Source organism: Sceloporus occidentalis, unplaced genomic scaffold (assembly GCF_023333645.1).
Source record: "Sceloporus occidentalis isolate IW3139 unplaced genomic scaffold, rSceOcc1.0.p SCAF_31, whole genome shotgun sequence".
Classification (NCBI taxonomy): Eukaryota; Metazoa; Chordata; class Lepidosauria; order Squamata; family Phrynosomatidae; genus Sceloporus; species Sceloporus occidentalis.
In genome coordinates this window covers 29,985-50,619 of record NW_028317011.1, presented here as the reverse complement: position 1 = coordinate 50,619, position 20,635 = coordinate 29,985, and the positions used below count along the sequence as shown (strand labels likewise).

Sequence of the window (20,635 nt, the reverse complement as noted above, 5' to 3'; positions counted from 1 at the left end):
TTACATGTTGTTTAATTCCAGAAGTGTTTGGTCCAACATCTGATGCATATTTAAATTCTCCTCTTTTGCATGAGCCACTTTCTCTGTAATAGGGAAGAAAATACATAGTCTGAGTAAGAGTAAAACACACTTTTTGATAAGCAGAATGTAACCGCGTGCGTTTGTTTTTGCATATAACCGGTGGTTATACTCTGCAAAACCTTTCGGTGTGGTTATAAAATGTAATCTAAACTGTAAAATCTGCAGATCCACATTAAAAAGGAAAGAAAAGCATATTTTCTTTTATGCCATTTTGGAAGTAATACAATTTGCCTTTTGTTTATAACCAACTCCCAAGCACTGCTTTGATACACAAAACAACTTATGTGCAAGCAGTTAAAATTATCCTGTGTGTTTCTCCATATTTTAAACAGATTATTTGGATTCTACGTTTTTTTTTTACGCAATTCATTCTCAGGTGAGATTATAAATAAAGACTAGAAACGTGTTATTTACTAAAATTAGATTTGGACCAGGTCAGGAGCAGCTGCGGCAAAGAGTTATCGTCCGTAATAAGAGGTACATTTTGTCAGGTAAACTTTTCCAGGATACTGGAAAAGTTATTCTAATATATGCTCTGTAAAAGCATCCAAATATGTTATAAACCAAATCTAAAAATTAGTATTTTTGGCATACTGCAGTGGATGATAGAGATTTACATCTAAAAATGTTGATATTTATGCATATTTGTAAGTAAAAATTGTTTAGTCCACACAAAAAAAAAACAACCCACATACACAACTCAATAAAAATAAGAGTTAGTAATATGTTTTAATGAAGGCGTCAGGTCGTCTTGGTGAAATTCATTAACTGCGGCATAACTAGCTATGTTTGAATGCAATATTTTGCTCTGCCAGCTAGCACTGAAATGATTGAAAAATAAACTGGCCTGTTTCCATGTTATTTTAATATATGCCCGATGACCTGAAGTCATATTACATGTAATTTGCATCAAAATAGGGGGAACACATTTTGGAGAATTTCACCTCAACAGAACAAACATGCCAAAAAAACAAGTTATTCTCAAACCAAGTTATTATTGGTTAAGTTCAACAAATACTGGTTAAGACAAAAAAAGGTACTGTTAGATCCTAAATGAAGGCATTCCATGACAGGACAAAGTACATTACCTTTCCAGGCAGAGATGTGTGCGCATCTTACCTTTGACCATGGATATACCTCCACTTATATGCCCAAGTTTACTGATGACTTCAGAACAGACAATGACTAGCATGAATGCAACTTCAACACTGCAGATCTGTCCAGTTTGGCCACAGGATGCATTTCATTGTGAAGATAAGTCTCTTACCGACTATATAAAATGGCTACTAAATACGTATGTTTTTTTTATGAATGTGTTGCACCCAATACATCCCTTTTCAAGGTTGGAATAATCACTTGAGGCACATTTTGCATACATTGAACTCTGTTGAGCAGATTATGCTCCCACCTTGTACCACACATTACAAAAAAAATAATAAAATTGAACGCTATAAATACATCATGAGCTTTGGTAAGGAGTGTTCTGGATTCTGGTCCTCAAGGTTAGGACCAGCTGTTTAAGTGTACGCTATGAGGTCACACGTGGTTGCGACACCATTGTCAAACAAAATGACCCGAGATGCCTGTGAAGAGCCGGCAGCAGATCCAATCTTAGAAAGGTACAAAGACACCATGTGTTCAGGTGAGAGAATTATGTAATGAGTTATACACCGACCTAGGTTTGATAAGGAAATTTAGTTTTGGGGTCCAGAGAGTACATGTGTATGTGGTAGCGTATTAATGTGTCATAATACAAGTCTGTACATAGTCCTGCTCCACTTGACACTCCAAATTATACTAAAGGCGACATTACATTTTTGCAGAGAATATCTTATCCTCTTTATAGCAGCTGAAGGTCTGCCCCAAAACTGTAAACAGATGTTTTAGCTCTAGTGCTGTTGCCTAGTATCAGTATTTTTAATAGGATGATTGTGTTATGGTGCTTGGGCATGACAAGTTAAATATTAACAGGTATACCAAAGGAGAACCTGACATTTTATCACCACTATCAGGTTTGCCTCGACTGCCCTTGAGACACGGCAGTCTGAGATATATACCATGTACTCCTGTGGACTGAAACATAGGCCTTTTAATTTCTTTTGGACTACCTCAAGACAAGATCTACTGAGGAGGTGTATTTCAGAATAAGGCATACGAGTAGATCACATATCTTCCGGTCTTAAAATCTACATAAGACAGTCCAGGATATATGCATATCTAAAGGAGTCAAGGCAGGTTCTGCAAGTACTGCGATATGGTATGTAAATCGAGAACAGATTTTGAGCTCCTACAGATTTGCATAGAGCCTCTGTAAAACATGGTACTGCGCTGTGCTCATACAGAGATGTCCTACAAACCAATAAAAGTATATTTGCACGTTTATTAAAGGTTAAAGCATTCAATAAATAAAGGAAAAAAAAAGGTGGAGAGAAAATACACAGTGGGTCTTTTATTTTACAGAGTGTCTGTACAGCAGAAAAGTGACTCTAGATTTATTGCAGAAGGACAGAAGTAAGAGTTCCAGGTAGAGACTAAGGAGAGAGGACAGCTCAGAGAGAAGTATCCAGCCCAGGTAGAAGAAAGCGCACCATTTCAAGCAATACATTTTATCTGTGTGGAAGAAAAAGGATACGTTAAGATACAAGCTGACTGAGAACAGCAGGGTGCACAGTCAAAAATAAATAAAAAAAATAAATGGGGGGTTTGCAAGTTAGTAGCTCTCACGGCAAACTAGTGCTTACAAAAGCAAAGGCTGCTGTTTTTGAAGGCCCCCCCCCCCCCTGTCCCTTCTCTGCCAGAATGCCTTTCGACAGTTCATTCATTCTGTTATATGACCTACTCGACTCAAAAGGATTTATTAAGACAAACCATCTTACCCTTTAATCGCCAGAGCCTACATTTTATACACGATACTAAGAAAAACAAAACACCTTTTAATCTGAATTCTAGAAGTGGGAACACATCACATTTAAGATAAATGCAATGTTCAGACACCCTTCATTGGACTCAAGAATACACCAACACTCTACAATGCTTTTAGTGTTCTCAAATTCCTCAATCTATAAATACAAGTTAAAAGGGACCATTTACTGCCCCAAACAGCCACACTAGTAGAGAACGCATATAAACCCGTTAATGACAAAGTCCGTACATGTACGGGCTCAAAATGCATTGTTTTCAATGGGTTTATGGACCATTTATCTGTAGAGAGAATTAAATAAAGCCACTGCCCTTGCGATATTCTGTATCACATCACTCAGTGACAGGAAAGTGCTTCCAGAGGTGGGGAATTGTACGAATACATACAGGGAATTCGGTTAAATCCCCTCTTCTGTAAGAGGACACATTTAAGGGGGGGGGGGGGTAGCTATCATATGGATTAAAGTACACACAATGGCTTGAGTGTTCTTTTAAGCATTCTGAGATTTCTAAAAGGGATACTGTCTATACACCTTATTTCCATTTTAGAATGTCGTTAATTAAATTTAACAGAACTAGTTAGCGTAGATCTGTATTATAATGCATAAGTAAAGGAACGGTTATGAATTTTATTCTCAGGCATGAATGTTTTTGTCTCCTGTCACCTTGGAGAAGGGTTTAATTTTGGGCAACGACACTACCTGTCCATACCAGCAGAACAGACAACCCTTTACATTTATATGGGATGTGGCCAAGCAGCTCTGTGGGGCAGAACCCAAATTCATATTACAGAGTTTGCAATTTTCCCATACGGTTAGTTAAAGTGTGAAGCCAGCGGTGCCCATTGTGCTGCTCAGAGGAAGTGGATGGGATTAGCACAGAAGCAACCTGCAGAGCATGGGGAGACTTGGTTGGACTTTATATGACAAACTGTTCCTAAATAGCTGCTTATTAGGAATGCCCTAGAGTTAGGCAGCAACGTTATCTATGCTGATGGGATGTAATATACATTTCCTAGATAGCAAATAAGGCGATTTCACAATGGTTATGTAAACAACTGTGGTTATAGATATATAAATAAAAGGCTACTCCTCTGGGCCCAAGTCTAACATCATAGTGATGAATCTTATCACACCGTGCTTCCTTAGCTTGGGCTCTCCCAATGACCTACCATCATTTTAAGAGAGACACTTCTGCCATCATGGTGCCTTTAAATTCTGCAGAATCCCTCCACAGCATTTGCCCCTTTCCTCATGCACCAGCTAAATTGGCTGAATGCATCTCCCTGCATGTGATATACACCCTTACAGTCTGCATGTCTAAAGTCTTCCTATTGCCTTGAATTGGAGCACTTTCCTGCCACCGATTAGCTGCTTCACACGGCCAGTCAATGGCAATGAATGTCAGGTCATGGCATAACAAGCCAGGTATGCAATGTTTTGTTTGGAAGATGCATTTTAGAGCACGTTATAAATGGCTGTTATGATGGGCACATCAGCAAAATATTTCTACACACAGTCCTGCTGGTGGATTAAACGACATTAACTGAACATTGCTTTTCAAGGAGCTTTAAAACAAAGGTTTGGGGTATGTATTAACTTTCCCGCTAAAACATTAGTAAGCAATAGATGCAGAGGTTTAAACTCTGTCAGGCAACATATTTCCGATGCTTTTGTACATTTCCCTGGCATTCACAGTTTATTGTATGCCCCACATAACCCATTTTTATTTTTACTTGAGCAGCAACCCAAGGGCCGAACATCTCAGGTGAAAGGTAGCTTTTATCTAGTTTGATAGACAGGGAAATCTACAGAAACTTTGGAAGCCATAGGCTATCCCTCTAGATTGTGAGCTTGTTTAAGCAGGGCCACCCTCAACCATTTCTGTATGTCATTGGGTTTTGTTATATACCAATTGTTATGCTCCATCTACCCTTTGTACAGCGCTGCTGAATCTGATGGCACAATATAAAATAATCCATGATCTCACTGTTCCACTGTGATGGATCGCTTGCGCTCACTTATCTGAAGCCAGTTGCACTACACTTTCAGAATTGTAACCGTAACCAGAGTCTTCTGGCAGAGAAGCGGCGTATGTCAGCAGAAAAGCAATAGTGCGGTATTCTTCGCAGGGCAAGTCAGATACTAATTAGGACCTTGTCAAAATGGAAAGATGCTCCAATGCAACATGTCTAGTCGTGAACTAGTTTGCAGAAAACTGGTTACTAGTAAAGTTATGTGTGATCATATGAGTGGTGTTTGTATGCCCACACAGACTATATGTATTTTGCAGATACACACATTGATGCGTGTATATTTTTCCTAGTGTAAATGATTCAAGACCTACCTGCTCTGAGGTGTGTTTGCGAAACACAAAAAGGCAGCCGAAGACTTTATGAGGTAATGTATAGATTAAAACTTGCCTGCCTAGCGATGTTAATTTGTATAAGCAATAAGACAGCTGCTGGGTAAAGGCAGAGTTCTCATGCATCAATGGCTCCAAGTCAAACAGTTATTACTCAAAATGTTTAAGCCAGGCTGTAGTTGGTTACTAAAAGTCCTTTTGAGCTTCTGTTGTCATTACATTACATTTTATACCTATAGATATTAAATAGTAGGATGGATGGGATATTATGATAATGGAAATATATTTAAATTAAGTAGATATGTTTGTTACTGTAAAGTATGTCACAGTACACATTTTTGGGTGCAGTACCACACTTTAACTGTAGTGGCGCTGTATTCCAGCTGCTGCGATTCATAATAAGCAGCTTTTCAAAGTGTTAATTTAGATGCACAAGGGAGGGAAGCGATTTTGCTTTCCTAGTAGGCTACATAATAGGAAAATTTATAATCACAAAAGCGTGCCAGGATCCCGGTTTGTAAAATGTTTGTGATTTGTACTTTACTCTGAATTCTTCTGATTGACAGATGTATAAGGACAAACGACAACTATTTTGTGAACAATTTCAGGTCAGCAGACCCACATACAGGTCTCACATTTTTAAAAGGGGTTCTTTCTATAGCAATGGGTAGTTTGTGTGGGAAGGGATTTTTTTTTTTTTTTTTTTAAATTCCAAACAGATGAAATCCACACATAAAATACATGGGAGGGGGTTATATAAGTTTCTGCACAATGCCTCGTAACCTATAACCATCAGTCAACGACTAGGGTCATGACACGGAACGAGTACATCCCCGGGACAGGGAGTTTGGAAGCTCTGCTTAATTAGCATGTGAATATCAGGTATGAGGTGGGTTTACCAAGTGCCGCTTGAAAACGGAATGTTTGAAGGAGCCATTGTGCCTGAATTACTACATTAGCATATAATAGACAGCTTTTCCTTGTTTTACATCAGTTAGTGCATAGTGGGAGAGATGGTTTATATAAAGCAAATAAAGAGAAAGTACAAAGCAGATTTTACATCTGTTTAAACACTGGCATAGAATGTAAGTTATGTTCTCACAGGTTACTGCAAAGAATCAGTCTATTATACTATGTACAGAGGGCATTGAAATATTGCTAGGAATTATGTATAAAATGTAAGTCTGGTGTAAAGTTTGAGATTTGATAGTCAAACCACAAAAACTTTACACGATAATCACTTTTTACACATTTCCCCTACAAAAGTACTTGCTCTTTTTTGTAGCAAAAATGTAATTCTATTCGATTTAAATGTTTAAAAAGCAGGCCAGTAATCTAAACAGAGGTAAAAAAAAAAAAAAGGCAGTTAAAAGTGAAATCAAAGTGTGAGCGGGGAGAAAAAGGTGAGAGTAGGAAGTGAGTTTTATTAAGCAAGTGGAGGAGGGCACAGATTTAAGCAAACACAGAGAAAGAAAAAATAAATTACATTGAAGTCATGTCATTGAGAGCGTGATCCAGTTCTTCACTGATTGCTTTGTACTTCAGTTTCTGAGCATACAGCTCATCTGCTCAGGGTGAAGGTGGGAGAGAAAAATACGGGATGGTACATGGAAAACAAACCACAGAATAGGAACAGGAGCGGGGGGGGGGGGGAAATAAAAAATAGGAAGAGCAGAGAATGCAGGTATTGGAAGAAGTCCCCATCCAAGATGAAGTACCAGACAGCGTGATGCAGAAGCAGTGAAGAGGCCAGGCAAGAGTGCAAATGATGCATGGAAACAGATAAAAATAAAAACAAGAAAGAAAAATAGATTAACAGAAATAGGAGCAGAAACATATTTCCACAAAAGTAGGTGCAGATGAATCTTAAAGAGTGCCCTTCATAGAAGGAAGGGGGGAAAACGTAATACCTTCACAGCACTTAAGGGAAGGCGCTTTCAGTAAGACCTGGCGTTTGCTCCACAATTTACCACGGCTATATTTTGCATGACCAACTATATGGCAACGGTGGACTTTTACTCCTTGTTCAGCCTCAGACTAACAAGACTGACTATGCTAGCCAAGGAAATTCTGCGATTTATAGGTTTATTCCATGAGGAACATTGAATGAGAAAATGTAAAAAAAAAAACAAATAAAATTCAATACATTATGGAACAGTCCATCAATCTACATTCACAACTTTAAAATGATTGTAACTAAATTAGCACTCAATATTCTAGGCATTTATAAAGCATTAAGATACAGTTTATATGCAAGGACATATAAAGTGAGGACATACCTTCTAAGTCATCAATTGACTTTTCCAACTTGGCGACTGTTCTCTCTGCAAACTCAGCACGTGTTTCAGCCTGAAGGACAGACAACATTAGTGTTTGCACTCAAAAGGACTAGCTGCTTCTGCATGGGTAGTTTCACGAACGTACCTCCTTCAGTTTGTCTGTGAGGACCTTGATTTCCTCTTCATATTTGTCCTCCTTCTGGGAGTACTATAGGCAAGGAAATTCAGAGAAAGTTGTTAGAGAATGAATATGTTCATATATTCAATCAGACACTCTGGGAAAAATTGCTTAGGGCAATCAAAACAAAAATGGTAAATAGCCATCATGGCCTAAGACTACAGATTTATATTTCACTGGCTCGCTTTAAAACCAATATATAGCACCTGTGACGCTTTAATAAGGAATGCCAAGGTGGGGGAACATATTTGATAATGTACTACACAGCATGAATACATATCTGTATTGCACGAGTTAACATTTAGAGCCATCGGTCTTACAGGTAACACATTAGGGAATATCATCAACAGAGCAGACACCACTGGGATTTCATCAAAGCAAGAACAAAAAAAAATAAAAAAAAATATAGAAGATAAACAGGCTTGAAAGAAACCCCCAAAAAGGTGGAAACCCATCACCACAAGTAGAATATTTTTGGGTACAGGGTAGGTGTAAACAATAAAGCACCTAATGCAAGGTTTTTTTAGTGTCTAATGTGTTGAGTACGGCTGCCAGGAAAAGATAAATAGGTTTATAATTGTTGTACAGGATTCTATATTATGGGGAAGAAGCTGTCACAATCTTCAAGAAAGCTTTTAAGAATAAAGAAAATATATAGCTACTATATATCCTATTTTGCATAGGATGAAAAAAAACAAAAACATAACACCTAGAATAAGAGGTAGGGACAATCTAAAACACTTTAGCTATGGTTGAACGAGATTAAAAAGGGGACAGCGCACATTGTTCATCACTCTTAGATTTGAGCCAGTTAAGGGATTCCATGCGTCTGGGGCATCTTGTTAACAGCCCATTCCATTTTTTGTGTAGTTGCCACCCTACAACTGTGTGGCTCTAGACATTTTATCCTACCTTCTCTGCCTGGGCTTCCAGGGATTTCAAGTTGTTGGTGACAGTTTTCAACTCTTCCTCAAGCTCGGCACATTTGCTATTTGGATGGGGAGAGGAAGAAGGCAAAGGTGGCAGGAGCGAATGGAAACCAGGAAAGAAAAAAAATAAATAAAAAGATTGAAGGAGGAGAGCGGGGAATGAATATCCAGTCCAAATAAGAAAAAAAAAAGTGATCTGAATTAAAATAAAAGCCTGGAAACAGATAGATACTGGGTGCTGTTTTTTTACTAAACACAGAAGCTCATATTTCTAGATCGAGTACAATGTTTATATGAAGTGCATTTATAATTAATATGCTTGTGATCCATTTCTGTTCATGCCCGATGTATGCATACCAATGCTGGCTTAAAACAAGATCACAGATTTTTACTTGCACATAAGAATGTTTATTTAAAATAAAGCAATTTGTGTTGTATGCTCCTGTATTTACCTATAAAGGATTCCAATTCCTTCACATTTACCAATAAGTGTTGCAAAGGAGATTTTCTTTAGAAAAAAATAAGGCACCCATGCTACTCTATCCGAGAACCGACCTTTAGTTTATCAGCTCAGAGATCTTTACAAAAAATAAGACACAAAAACCAAGCATTCTAAGAGAAGGTTAAAAGCAGACAGGAGTTCTAAAGCAGTGCAAAGAGGTCATGGAATAGACATGCAGTAAGAGGAGATTTCCCAGTAACCATAACCGCGGGGAGGGTACAATCTGGGGCCAGTACCTTCTCCTCTGACGCTATTAGTGTTCTCAGCGTTTGGTCCATTATTCTCAGCTGTTCATCCAGCTGCCGGCAACGACTATTAATGTGCACAAGTAATAAAGGCGGTATGAAAAAGCCATTCGCAATATGTGGAGCATGCAAAGAAAAACACAATGTTACAGGTGAATGGGGAGACACTTCATACAAGCAGAATGTGTGTCAGTAATGCTGTAAATTATTTGTTATCCATTGTGAATTCCAGGATGTAAAAAAAAATGAAAAAAACTCTACATTTCAGCTGAGCGTTTTCCAGTCATTGTAGTTTCATGCAACAACCTGGCAAAGCCCAGATAGATACTCTAGGAATGGAAGCATCTTGCAATGCTGTCCAAAAACAAAGTTAATGTTTGAGCAGCAAGTGAGTGGGATGCAGCAAGTCATAACATGCTTGAAGGTCTGTCCCAAGAGGTATCAGCATTCTTTACCTTTCTGAGAGCTCAGCACGTTCCTCTGCACGCTCCAGGTCACCCTCAATGATTACCAGCTTACGGGCAACCTATTGCAAAAGAAAGGAGCATCAGAGCAGACTCCAGACTGCTAATACGGTGCATTAAGTAATTTGTTCTTGGAGAGAAGACATTTGAAATCCCGGCTGCTGTAAAGCATATCTTACAAATGGTTCATTAGTAAGTCTCCAAGAAGCTGAAGGTGCCTCAACCCGATTCCAAGAGCCTAAGCCTACTCACCTCCTCATACTTGCGGTCAGCCTCCTCAGCAATGTGCTTGGCTTCCTTCAGTTGGATTTCCTGCAGCTCCATCTTCTCTTCATCCTTCAGGGCTCTGTTTTCAATGACCTTCATACCTCTGAGATCCAGAAAAACAAAACCAGGTCACTACATCAAGCTTTAAATTAACATGCAAAGGCCAATTAAACTGAAGTCCAAATTAGCTAACCATGTTCATAGAGGACTAGAAGTACCATGTATGCAAAGACTCTTTAAATGCAGATCCTTATCCCACATACATTACCCACAATCCATATACTTGCACATTGAAAGAGTGACTTAGGTACCTCTACTTAATGGCTGGGCATACAAATGTAATGGCCCACAGCCACTAAGGCCACTGAGATTGCCTACCCTTGACAAGGAAAAGCTTATAAGCCTGTTTGAAACTTCTATAAGTCGGAGATAAGCCTCTGGCATTTCAAGAGAGTTTTGGCGATACAGAAAGTCTGTTTGAAGGATTCTTTCCTGCAAAATCTGTACCTCATCAAGTTCCACTCACCTCTCACTCTCATCTGCAGCCTTCTCAGCCTCCTCCAGTTTCTGAAGGGCTGTGGAGAGACGCTCCTGAGCACGATCCAACTCCTCCTCTACCAGCTGGATGCGCCTGTTTAGTGAGGCTACATCTGCTTCAGCCTAAGTGGAAACAACGGTCATAGGTGAGCGATCACTTACCCACATATCTACTGAGTAGGAATTCACAAGGTAACGGTCAGGGTGCCCGATGATGCCTAAAGCAACAATTCCTAAAAGAGTACTGAACGGATGCTGAATAGTTTTAGAGTAACAAAACTAAACATTTATTAAATTAAATAAAAAAAAATGTAGGTGTCTCCTAAAGATATTGCTGTGTGGGCTTTATCTTTCCATAATATCTACATTTACAGGGACACCTACCTCTACACCCAGAAGGGATGTAATAAATAGTCACAGAAGGCAGAAACTAATGACATAAATTGGGTGGGGAGGGCAAGTGTTACAAGTAATTTAGATAAAATGTGTAGACCTGCGGTGTAAATGCTTTTCGATGTGCTTGGAACACTAAAGCACTGGGGAAGGTCTGCAGGTGTATGTAGAGGATGTGGTTACCCGCCTCTCACACGTAACTTCAAGCTTCCTCATTCAGTAAGGACCTGTCGTTAACTTGTTAAACTCAGTACATAGTACTGGAACGTATACATCTAGTATTCATTTTGTTTTCTACCAATAGGAATATAAATGCAAAAATACAAGATATAACCCCCCCCCCCCACACACACACACACACACACACACACACAATTTTGGAGACGTTAAACTGCAGACAAGCTTAATAACCGAAAACCCTTCCTTGAATGAAAAAAGACAGAAGGTCATAGTTATCTGTTCACACCCTGAACAAGTATAAATAATGAAACTCCGTGAATGGCCACAGGGGACACAATCAAGTGTTTGCTCTACAGGGTGGATTCACCTTTGCTAACGCAATTAACCTCTCCTGTTCTTATTTTTATCCAATCTATAGCACTGACAACATTATCTGTGTATATTTAAAGGTCAGTATAGCAGGTCTAGAATGAAGGGGTTAAAAAGTGTTTACAAAACATTAAAAAGATACATTATCAGCAATACATGCTGTTAATGAATTGTGAATAAATGCTTACTTATCCTGGCTACATGATCCCCAATACAAATTATATATATATTTTTTTTTAACTTCTAATAAACCAATACGCTAAACATTGTTAAAGGTTTGGTTTTCACCTTATTTTGTTCCAAGATATTTCATTGTTAGTCATAAAATATTTTGGGTGACCTTCCCTGTTCAAACAGGCAATGCTAATAGTGTCCATTCCTTTCATTCAGGTGTTGTGTGTGTGTGTGTGTGTGTGTGTGTCTACTTGATTTAGGAGTTCACGAGTTAAACCGTTTTTACATAGATCAGATGGCTTGGATACTAAAAATTTGCATGTGTTTTGCGAGGCTGCATACTGTCGTTCTTGTGCAAACTCAACAAGGTTAAATCTGTGTATCAAAATAAGTAAATTCCACACAGATGCGTAAAAATACAACAACATCAATCACATGTCATTAACGCTGGGTTGACTCGGGGAATGTGGCTGGGTGGGAAGCAGATCTTGATGTACGATAGTGAAGCAATGTTCATGTTAATGCTTCCTGTTGTGTCACTGGAGTATCTGGAGGGCAGGACACAGCTATACAGTTATGTGACAGGGCTGGACGTGTGGCCTTATAAGGCAAGGAAAGTTCTGAAGTTCCTCAGACAACTCCTAGCCCGCATCATTCATGTACACACAGTTTACAGAGCAGAGATCTGACAGCGCTCACTGCATACAGAGAAGAGGGACAGGCAAACAAAAGCCCTACAGGTCTACAAACCTGTACTGCCCCCTGGCAAGAGTGGAGTGGGGCGACGTCCTCACAACTGCCCAGCCATACTGTACCATATGCTCAGGGCACACATCATGAATGAACACATTGACAATGGTATGTCACGCTCCGTACTACTGCTACCGGACTTTGCCAGGGTCCCACCCAACAAGTCAGACCTGCTACGTACTCAGGTCACATTCATGTCATTGTCTTTGCTGGGTGTAGACTGGTATGAAGCATTCTCTAGCTGATTGCCACTTGAATGCACTCTAAAGTAACCGGAATAACGGCCTGGTGTGCAAACCAGTACTAAATCTCAGGGCCCTACAAAAATTATATTATCTATGTTACTGCCCCTGGCCACACACACTAGTGGAGGTAAATATAAGCAGAACACATTGGGACTTAATGCACTGGGGGGGGGGGACCATAAAGGCAGCCTAGATTACATTAAAAAACCCACAAAACCCAAGAATTGTGGGTGTCAAAACATAACTAACAACAACATTATGACAAAGTAGATTGAAAGGGGAGCTTTATTACGGTATTTTATATGTGTGTTTACCCAGTTTGGCCTCAGAGTTAAATCCTCTCAGAACAGATGAGCCATTTTTGCATTGAAATTCTCCTGTACATTTACAGTCCCACCAACCGCTCCCTCATTACCTGGATACAGCCTGCACACAATTAGCCTTACACCACACATTAGAGAGTAAGCTTCTGGGACAAATACTCTTAGGCTCAGTGCTGCCCTTGCTGATAAGACTCATCGATAGCTAGGATTGTATATGAGCACCGATATATATTACACTACCTAAGGAGTCACCCTAAGGTCAAAGATTTAACAAAATGAGGAAATTTAGCAAACAAAAAAATACAACACAGAGAATGAATTCCCCAGACAGGCAAGAACACGCCCCTTACTGGAGACACATAGAAGATTTTAGCAGGGGGCAGCAAAAAGGCCTCCTTGTCTGGGGTTCTACAAGGTCAGGTTCATACATTTCCCAGGGCACCTCCAGCCACCCTTCACCCCAATCCGGATTAGGAACAAAACTGTAACCTGGGAATAATAGCAAAGAGAGTGGACGCTGTGACAGAACAGACAGCAAAGTGTGACCTGTGACAAGGCCAAACAAGTCAGTGAGGGGCTATAGCTGCTTCCTCCTGACGCCAAACTATGACTCCCATCACTATAAGCTGCGAGAGTTGTGGAAATTCAGGGGCTGTTATGTCGGATACCGCATCCCGCCAAAGCATTATTAATCAGGGCACAATGGGAAGAGGGGCACTAAGTGACAGCACAGAGAGGATGCCACCTTCCAACGAGGATGGGACGGGGATCAGGGAGCGCAGAATAAACCCATCACACAACGGACAGGACAGGAAACTTATATGGAGTCTTACGGTTTCTCTCAGCTTTCTCTCCACGTCCCGTTCCCGCTGCAGCCCCTCAGCCCTCTCCTCTGATGCATCCGCCTGGTCTTGCAGGCTCTTAATCTTCCTCTTCACAGCCTCCAAAGAAGTCATTCCGGCCATTTTGCACAAGAAATAAACTGTCTTCCTCCTACCGCTCGCTAACTTACTTCCGGCTACTCTCTGATCTTAAATAAACCCCTAAAAACCGGGGCTCCGCTCTCTTTCTGCTTTCGCTGTGACTCAGTTCGCACACAGGAAGTCTCCTCCTTACATAGGCTGCAACCCTTCCAATTAACCCTATAATTAGCGGACAGCCGCAATAGCTAATCTAGAAAGAAAGCAAAAATTTTTCCAGAATCCCACTTATACGCTGCCCACCTAAACGCGTCCGACGCTACGGGCCAAGGTATGCCGGATACATTAAACCCCCTAAAAACGAGGCCACACCTTAAACACAAGGCACGGCAAGCTTCCTTGGCCAGGTAAACCGTAACGTTACGGCCACCTGCTGGCAGCTTTGTAGACTGCAATTAACCATTGCAGGGACTATGTGGGACACAACTTGATTTGGCCTTCAGTGATTGGATGCGATCATTCGGGTCAGATCACTTATTATTAATGTCAGGTATTCTTCATAGAATACCTGAAATAGCTTGCATCGAAAGAAAAATAATATAGCCTATATAAAATTGTAATTCATTTCCTTTATATCATCAATGAATAGTTTTTTGTGTGTGGTTGGGCTTTTTCCTATGACGCCAAATAAACAACTATAACTATATTAATTATAACTATATATAACTAATAACTATAATTAATTATTTTGGAAGTATCACCAGTCACAGAATTAAAGAAAACCACATACCATTTGGATTAGGTGAGAATAACTGTACCCAAATGTGCATATTACGCTTAATTATCTTTCTTCCTGTAGGGGGCGCCCTAAGGCTTTACATGTAAGTGGAATACATACTTGGCCTAATGGAACCACTTCTGTGAAGCTCTGATTAAGGCTCGGTTTCAAAGAAGGAGCATTAATGATCGAGTTAGTAGTTTAATGGTTCCTAATTTCCTACATCAAACTACTATGGGGCAAACCAATAGACAGCCTTTAGCGACGCATATTGGAACTGCTTCTTCGACTGAACTACCTGCACCCTGAGATGTTCTCAGTCTGAGCTATTAGAGGGCACTTTGGAACATCTATTATAAGTAATAACAGTATAGCAAATGGTCTTGGTTCCCAATTGAATCATGCCACGGCCAAAGCTTTGGACTCTGACTCTCATGATGCTCAGCCATGGAAATATAATTTGAAAGCAGATAAGAACTATTAAGGTCCACAGCAGCCAGAATGATTCTAACTCTGTGACTAGATCTTCTTCTAACATTAGCTAACATTATACATGGTATATATTTCTTGTTATCCAACCTACATATCCATTTTGCTGCATTACTGACAATGATCTCTGACTGTGAAAATCTATGACCTCCACATCACACACTGAAATTCACTTCCGCAAGATAAATGTCTGAAGTATCAATAGTAATTAAAAACATATAAACAATATTTTTACTTGCTTAGTATAAAATACTAGACTTTTTTTTAATATCTATCAGAAATCCCAGGTCCCACTGGATCCTTAGCCTAATATTGCATCCCGAATGTAAGTCAGTATCCATACCAAGCAATGCTCATTATGGCAAGATACAAGACACATTGGTAGCCCTGGTATAAAGTGAGAACCTTTTCTAATTTAACTTTATATTTGGATTTTTACTGGGTTACAATTGGGGTATATATGAAGAGCAATTCTGATGCCTTGCTAAATTAACCAAAAAAGACTACAGATTATTCATGGCAGATTGAAAAAGCTAGGAAAGAGAAAACCATAGTCTGGTATAATGAATTTTTACTTATTGATTTATGTAGGATGTACATTTATTTTTGTGGTATAAATATGCTTTTGTTCTAGATGATTTGGGTAACCCTCTTTTGCATTTTAAACATATATTCTAGTGTGTATATATATATATTATACCAATGGGCTTTAGTAGGGTAGGTAATTCAGTGCATTAATATAGAACACAGGTTATCAGAATATATGGTCATTGGTATATATATATATATATATATATATATATATATATACCAATATCTGGTTATCATACATAAATACATAATTGGCTGTACACATACAAATATGCATGTTTGTGTACACATAATGTATTTATTTACATATATATATATATATTATATATATATATATAATCAGGACTTATTATTATTATTAGCGGTGGTATTATAAAACAATAATCGTAGTGAGTGATTACATTTTATGTAATTTAATGCTCTTTGAATAATGAGCATTCATTAACCAAAGGTAAGTTACATAAATGACCTATTTAATAGTTTACTGTATGCATATTGTTTTAATAAACACAGCGTGAGTTTAATAGATCATTATCACCTCAGCGCCAAACCTCATGTACTAATTATTACACGCTTCCCTTCCAGATAATATTCTGGCCAGAGAGAGAACTGTGTCTATGGGAGATTTGATTCAGTCTTGTTAGTGTAGCCTTAGGCTTTCCTATAATTAAGTAATTCATTAAGACAAGTCTCTGCATGCTTTTGACATTAAACAAACAGGGATAACTGTTCCAGTTTAAACTTCCCAATGAAATCTACTCGCCCTGTCTGGATTTTGCATGGGGAACAATTTCTAAATAGTCAACATACTTTTCCTTATAAGGAATATCTGCCTGGAATCCATATGCAGTCCCGTCGCCCCACAATGCAGAATGTTTCCATTGTATCATACCTTACAGCCATCAATCCTATACCCTGCTCAAGTTACACTTATTGTTTGAAAAGGATTTCTCACTGATCCCATTCAACATTTACACCTCTACACATCATTATTTAAACAGCCTCTTTACTACTTTGAAGTACTTAACGTGTTTGACACTTTAAAATGTATAATAATTAAGATTTTTCTCTGCTTAGCTGAAGATTTTTAAATGTCATGCATAAACACACACACTATATACACACACACATATATATATATAAAACATTTAAAATTCTTTATGTTTAAGTATGTTATACTTAAGTGTATATATATATATATATGTAAACAAATAAAATTTAAAAAATCTTCATGTATATATGTTAAATTAAGAGTATATATATATATAAACATAAATATAACATTTTGAAAATTTTCATATATATATATATGTTATACTTAAGTGTATATATATATATATATATATATAAACATAAATATAAAATTAAAACAATGTTCATGTATATATGTTATACTTAAGTATATATATATAAATATAAACATAAATATAAAATTAAAAAATCTTCATGTATATATATATGTTATACTTTAGTGTATATATATGTATATATTTATATGTACTTAAGTATTCTATGTAATACTTAAGTATATATATATATATAATTGTAAAATATGTATATAATATTTTTTTAATAATCATTGCATTGACTCAATTGATCAATCAGTCTGTGAAAATTGTACATTTATGTGCTCGTAAAAATGCCCCCCCCATTCATGATAATTATTCACCAGTTTTTGAACCATAAACTGTAATCATGTAAATCAGACACTAGTTAACAATAGTGTCCTGTTACTATGTATAAGTGTGTGCAGTGGGTTATCTGTGTGGGCCAGCACTAGACTTAATGAAGGAACTTGTAAGGAGCTTTGTATGGATTGTATAAATCCAGCCCAGGACATAGTTGTTTAATGTTTGACAAGGAGGAGACAGCTGAGGCAGAAAGTCTTGAGTGTATACCATATAAAGCTTGGAGTTATATTTAAACCAAGTGTGTTCCTATCTCTGCACACTGCAGGGACAGCAAGTATCACCTTCCTCCTTGCTTTACTGTAAGGAATAGAATTCTCCTTGGCAGAGTCACAGCAAGTAAGAAAGAGGTCATTGCAAATTTTAACCTGCTTATGTCACCTACAAAGACTTCTTGTGTATTTGTGACCTCATGCACTAATATTGGTTACAAGCAACCCATGTCATATAAAGCTTTGCTATAATCATGTAACTTTCCTTATAGACTTCATTTGCCATAGAAAAAAGCACACACTTTTCATACATATCTATATATGGAAAAGTAGGAACATGTGCTATTTTGTAGGGTAAGCAGTTATTTATTTCTCTTTAGAACAGAAAGTTCTGATTTTCCTGTAAATGGAATGGGAATACATTTGCTAGATGTATTAATTGTATGGGTTTAAGGCTCAGGCCACCCAATATTCACAAGGTTACAAAATCAAGTAAAATGATGGCATAATTACAACAGGACAGGGGCAACCACAATCTAAGGGACAACCTAAATCTCGTTTTTATGGGGAGGAGGCACAGATAGTCCAGTTCAAATTACTTTAACTAGTCAAATTAAATATAATTAAATATTATGCTGCTCTTTCCTTTATGCATTCTTATCAGGATTTAACCAATTCCCTTAAACAGACCTGTGTAACACTGCACCATCCTCTTTGCACTATGTTAAGTAATTTTTTGTACTGTAAGAGGCCAGCAAGACACTACAGGACATTGTGCTACATTATTATGTTTGAATTCAAAGTGTTAATACATATATCATACCTATTATATGTGACAAAATACCTTTTTTATATCTATGAATCAAGGTATACACAGTGTGTAGGTTTCTACATGTCATTCCAGATGACCTTCTATCCTTTGCCTAATAAGTTCAGTACCCCTGAAGAAATTTGGTGGAGTTTTGCATACTGTTTTGTGCCACATGCAGTGCATCGTAGAAAGAGTGTTTGAATGGAGCAGGTGCAAAGAATTAGTGTCTTAATGAAATGGGGAATGGGGCTGAATGGGGACTTTCATGGCCTTAACTTACATCAGTGGCTTTCTTCTCTGCAAGTTCCAACTTCTCCTGAGCATCTTTCAGGGCTTCAGAGTATTTGTCCAGCTCATCTTCAGTACCTTTTAGTTTCTTCTGCAATGCTACAAGTTCATCCTCCAGCTGGATCAGGGTAGGATAGGTACCATGGGGGGGGGGGATTGGTAGTGGATGGACGGACCAAGGGGGCAATTTATGGCAGCAGGTGACAGAGGTGCAAAGAGACAGGACAGGACAGGACCACGAGGAAAGAGGGAGGGAGGGAGAGAGAAAGAAAAAAGAGAGATGACAGTTAGATGGTTCTCACTGGTACAGAAAATACCTTAGCAGCCTTCTCCTCTGCAACCAGGAGACTCTCTTCAGCCAGATGGAGGTCATCCAAAGTCTTATCTCTTGTATCCTCTATAACCCGCAACTGCTTTTCCATTTGGGCAATCTCTTCCTCTAACTAAGTGGGTTTAGAATAGTGAAGAAGAAACACAATGTAGAAGCTATACATAGATACATATGTGTATGTGACTATATATATATATATATATTACATATATATGAATTAACAAATCTGTCGGTATTCTTTTCATTAGGTCAGGAACAGTTCAGGAACAGTGAGAAAACATAAAGGGGCATTAAGGAAATACTTGTTACATTATATCAGAGGGGTAAATACTGGATTAAACTAGCCAACAGACATTTTTTGCCAATATGGACCAAGTTCAAGAGCCACTGTGATAATTAAGGTTTTCCATCTACTGTTGGCAGGCAATGATTAATGCTTTTTAAAGATAGGGAGATGTTGCCAAGGTCGACAACTCACAGGGAAGAGTTATTCCCCCCATTTGATTCAAATGCCAAATTTAATTCCTTCTATCACAAAAAGAAAGCCCCCAAATAGTTTCTTTTTGCCTATCTATCTCCGGTACAGAAGTATTCTCAGACAAATGTCTAGGCTGGATGACTAAGCCATCCAATTTAAGCAGAACTGGTTTGACCCTTCCAGGCATGGATATACAAACTAGTATGTGACTAAATATAGGTTGTTAAGGGCTGTCAGAGGGGGTTCTGAAGCCCTTGCTGGCAATAATAGCAGCCCACTTCTACATGTGGTTCTTGTGAACCGAACAGAAATGTGTTCTCCAAGCAGACCTGTTTGCTCTTGTCCTCTGCTCCCTTCTTGTCGGCTTCAGCCTGTTCTGCTCTGTCCAAGGCATTCTCCTTGTCCAGCTTGAGCATCTGCATCTTCTTCTTGATGGCGTCCATGGCTGCTGCTTTGGTGGGGTGGTTACGGTCTCAGGGAGAAACAGGACAGAGGACAGAGTTTTGGAGGATGCAGACAGAGAAGTTCTAGTCCTTCTTACTTTGAGCCCTGGGCTGGAGTGCAAACTCTCAGCTGTTCCAGCCTCACAAATATGTACCAGGCAGGGGTGGGAGGGGGAGCAGAGAAATTCCTTCGGACACCCAATACTTTTTTGGGAGCCTTGTCTTTCTATCCCAGCGCTGGCTTTTTTTAAGGATGGCTCCTTCTATTCGCTGCAAGCGACCATTTGACTGCATTTGACTATATAAGGGGAGAGATGGGCAGAGGCATAGACGGGGAGGTGTTGGGTGGTAGTAGAGGAGGGGGAGAGGGGGGGGGGCGGTGAGGCGAGAGTGTGTTCCTATTTCTA

The 20,635-nt window shown here is 38.8% G+C and overlaps 1 protein-coding gene across 11 annotated transcripts; it reads right to left on the bottom strand.

The window, feature by feature from the left end:
• Positions 1-20,285, bottom strand: LOC149298639 (tropomyosin alpha-1 chain). 11 transcript variants are annotated; one of them, XM_089487167.1, is made up of 10 exons: positions 20,115-20,285; positions 19,294-19,419; positions 18,969-19,094; positions 10,755-10,888; positions 10,214-10,331; positions 9,953-10,023; positions 8,734-8,809; positions 7,789-7,851; positions 7,644-7,713; positions 1-83 (listed from the first exon to the last, which is right to left on the bottom strand). In XM_089487167.1, the coding sequence occupies exons 1-10, from the start codon at positions 20,226-20,228 to the stop codon at positions 1-3; spliced, it is 981 nt and encodes a 326-aa protein (XP_089343293.1). In that variant the 5' UTR covers positions 20,229-20,285. The 11 variants fall into 11 exon arrangements, with proteins under 11 accessions (XP_089343293.1, XP_089343297.1, XP_089343296.1 ...); XM_089487171.1 differs by lacking the exons at positions 8,734-8,809; positions 18,969-19,094 and adding an exon at positions 9,489-9,564 and having other exon boundaries at positions 20,115-20,284; XM_089487170.1 differs by lacking the exon at positions 18,969-19,094 and having other exon boundaries at positions 20,115-20,284.
• Between the last annotated feature and the right edge of the window lie 350 nt (positions 20,286-20,635).

Coding starts and splice junctions, on each gene's coding strand:
- LOC149298639 (XM_089487167.1), bottom strand. CDS start 20,228: ATGGACGCCATCAAGAAGAAGATGCAGATGCTCAAGCTGGACAAGGAG. Junction 10,889..18,968: donor CAGAGAAGAAAGCCACTGAT/GTAAGTTAAGGC, acceptor GTTTCCACTTAG/GCTGAAGCAGATGTAGCCTC. Junction 10,332..10,754: donor GCTGCAGATGAGAGTGAGAG/GTGAGTGGAACT, acceptor TCTGGATCTCAG/AGGTATGAAGGTCATTGAAA.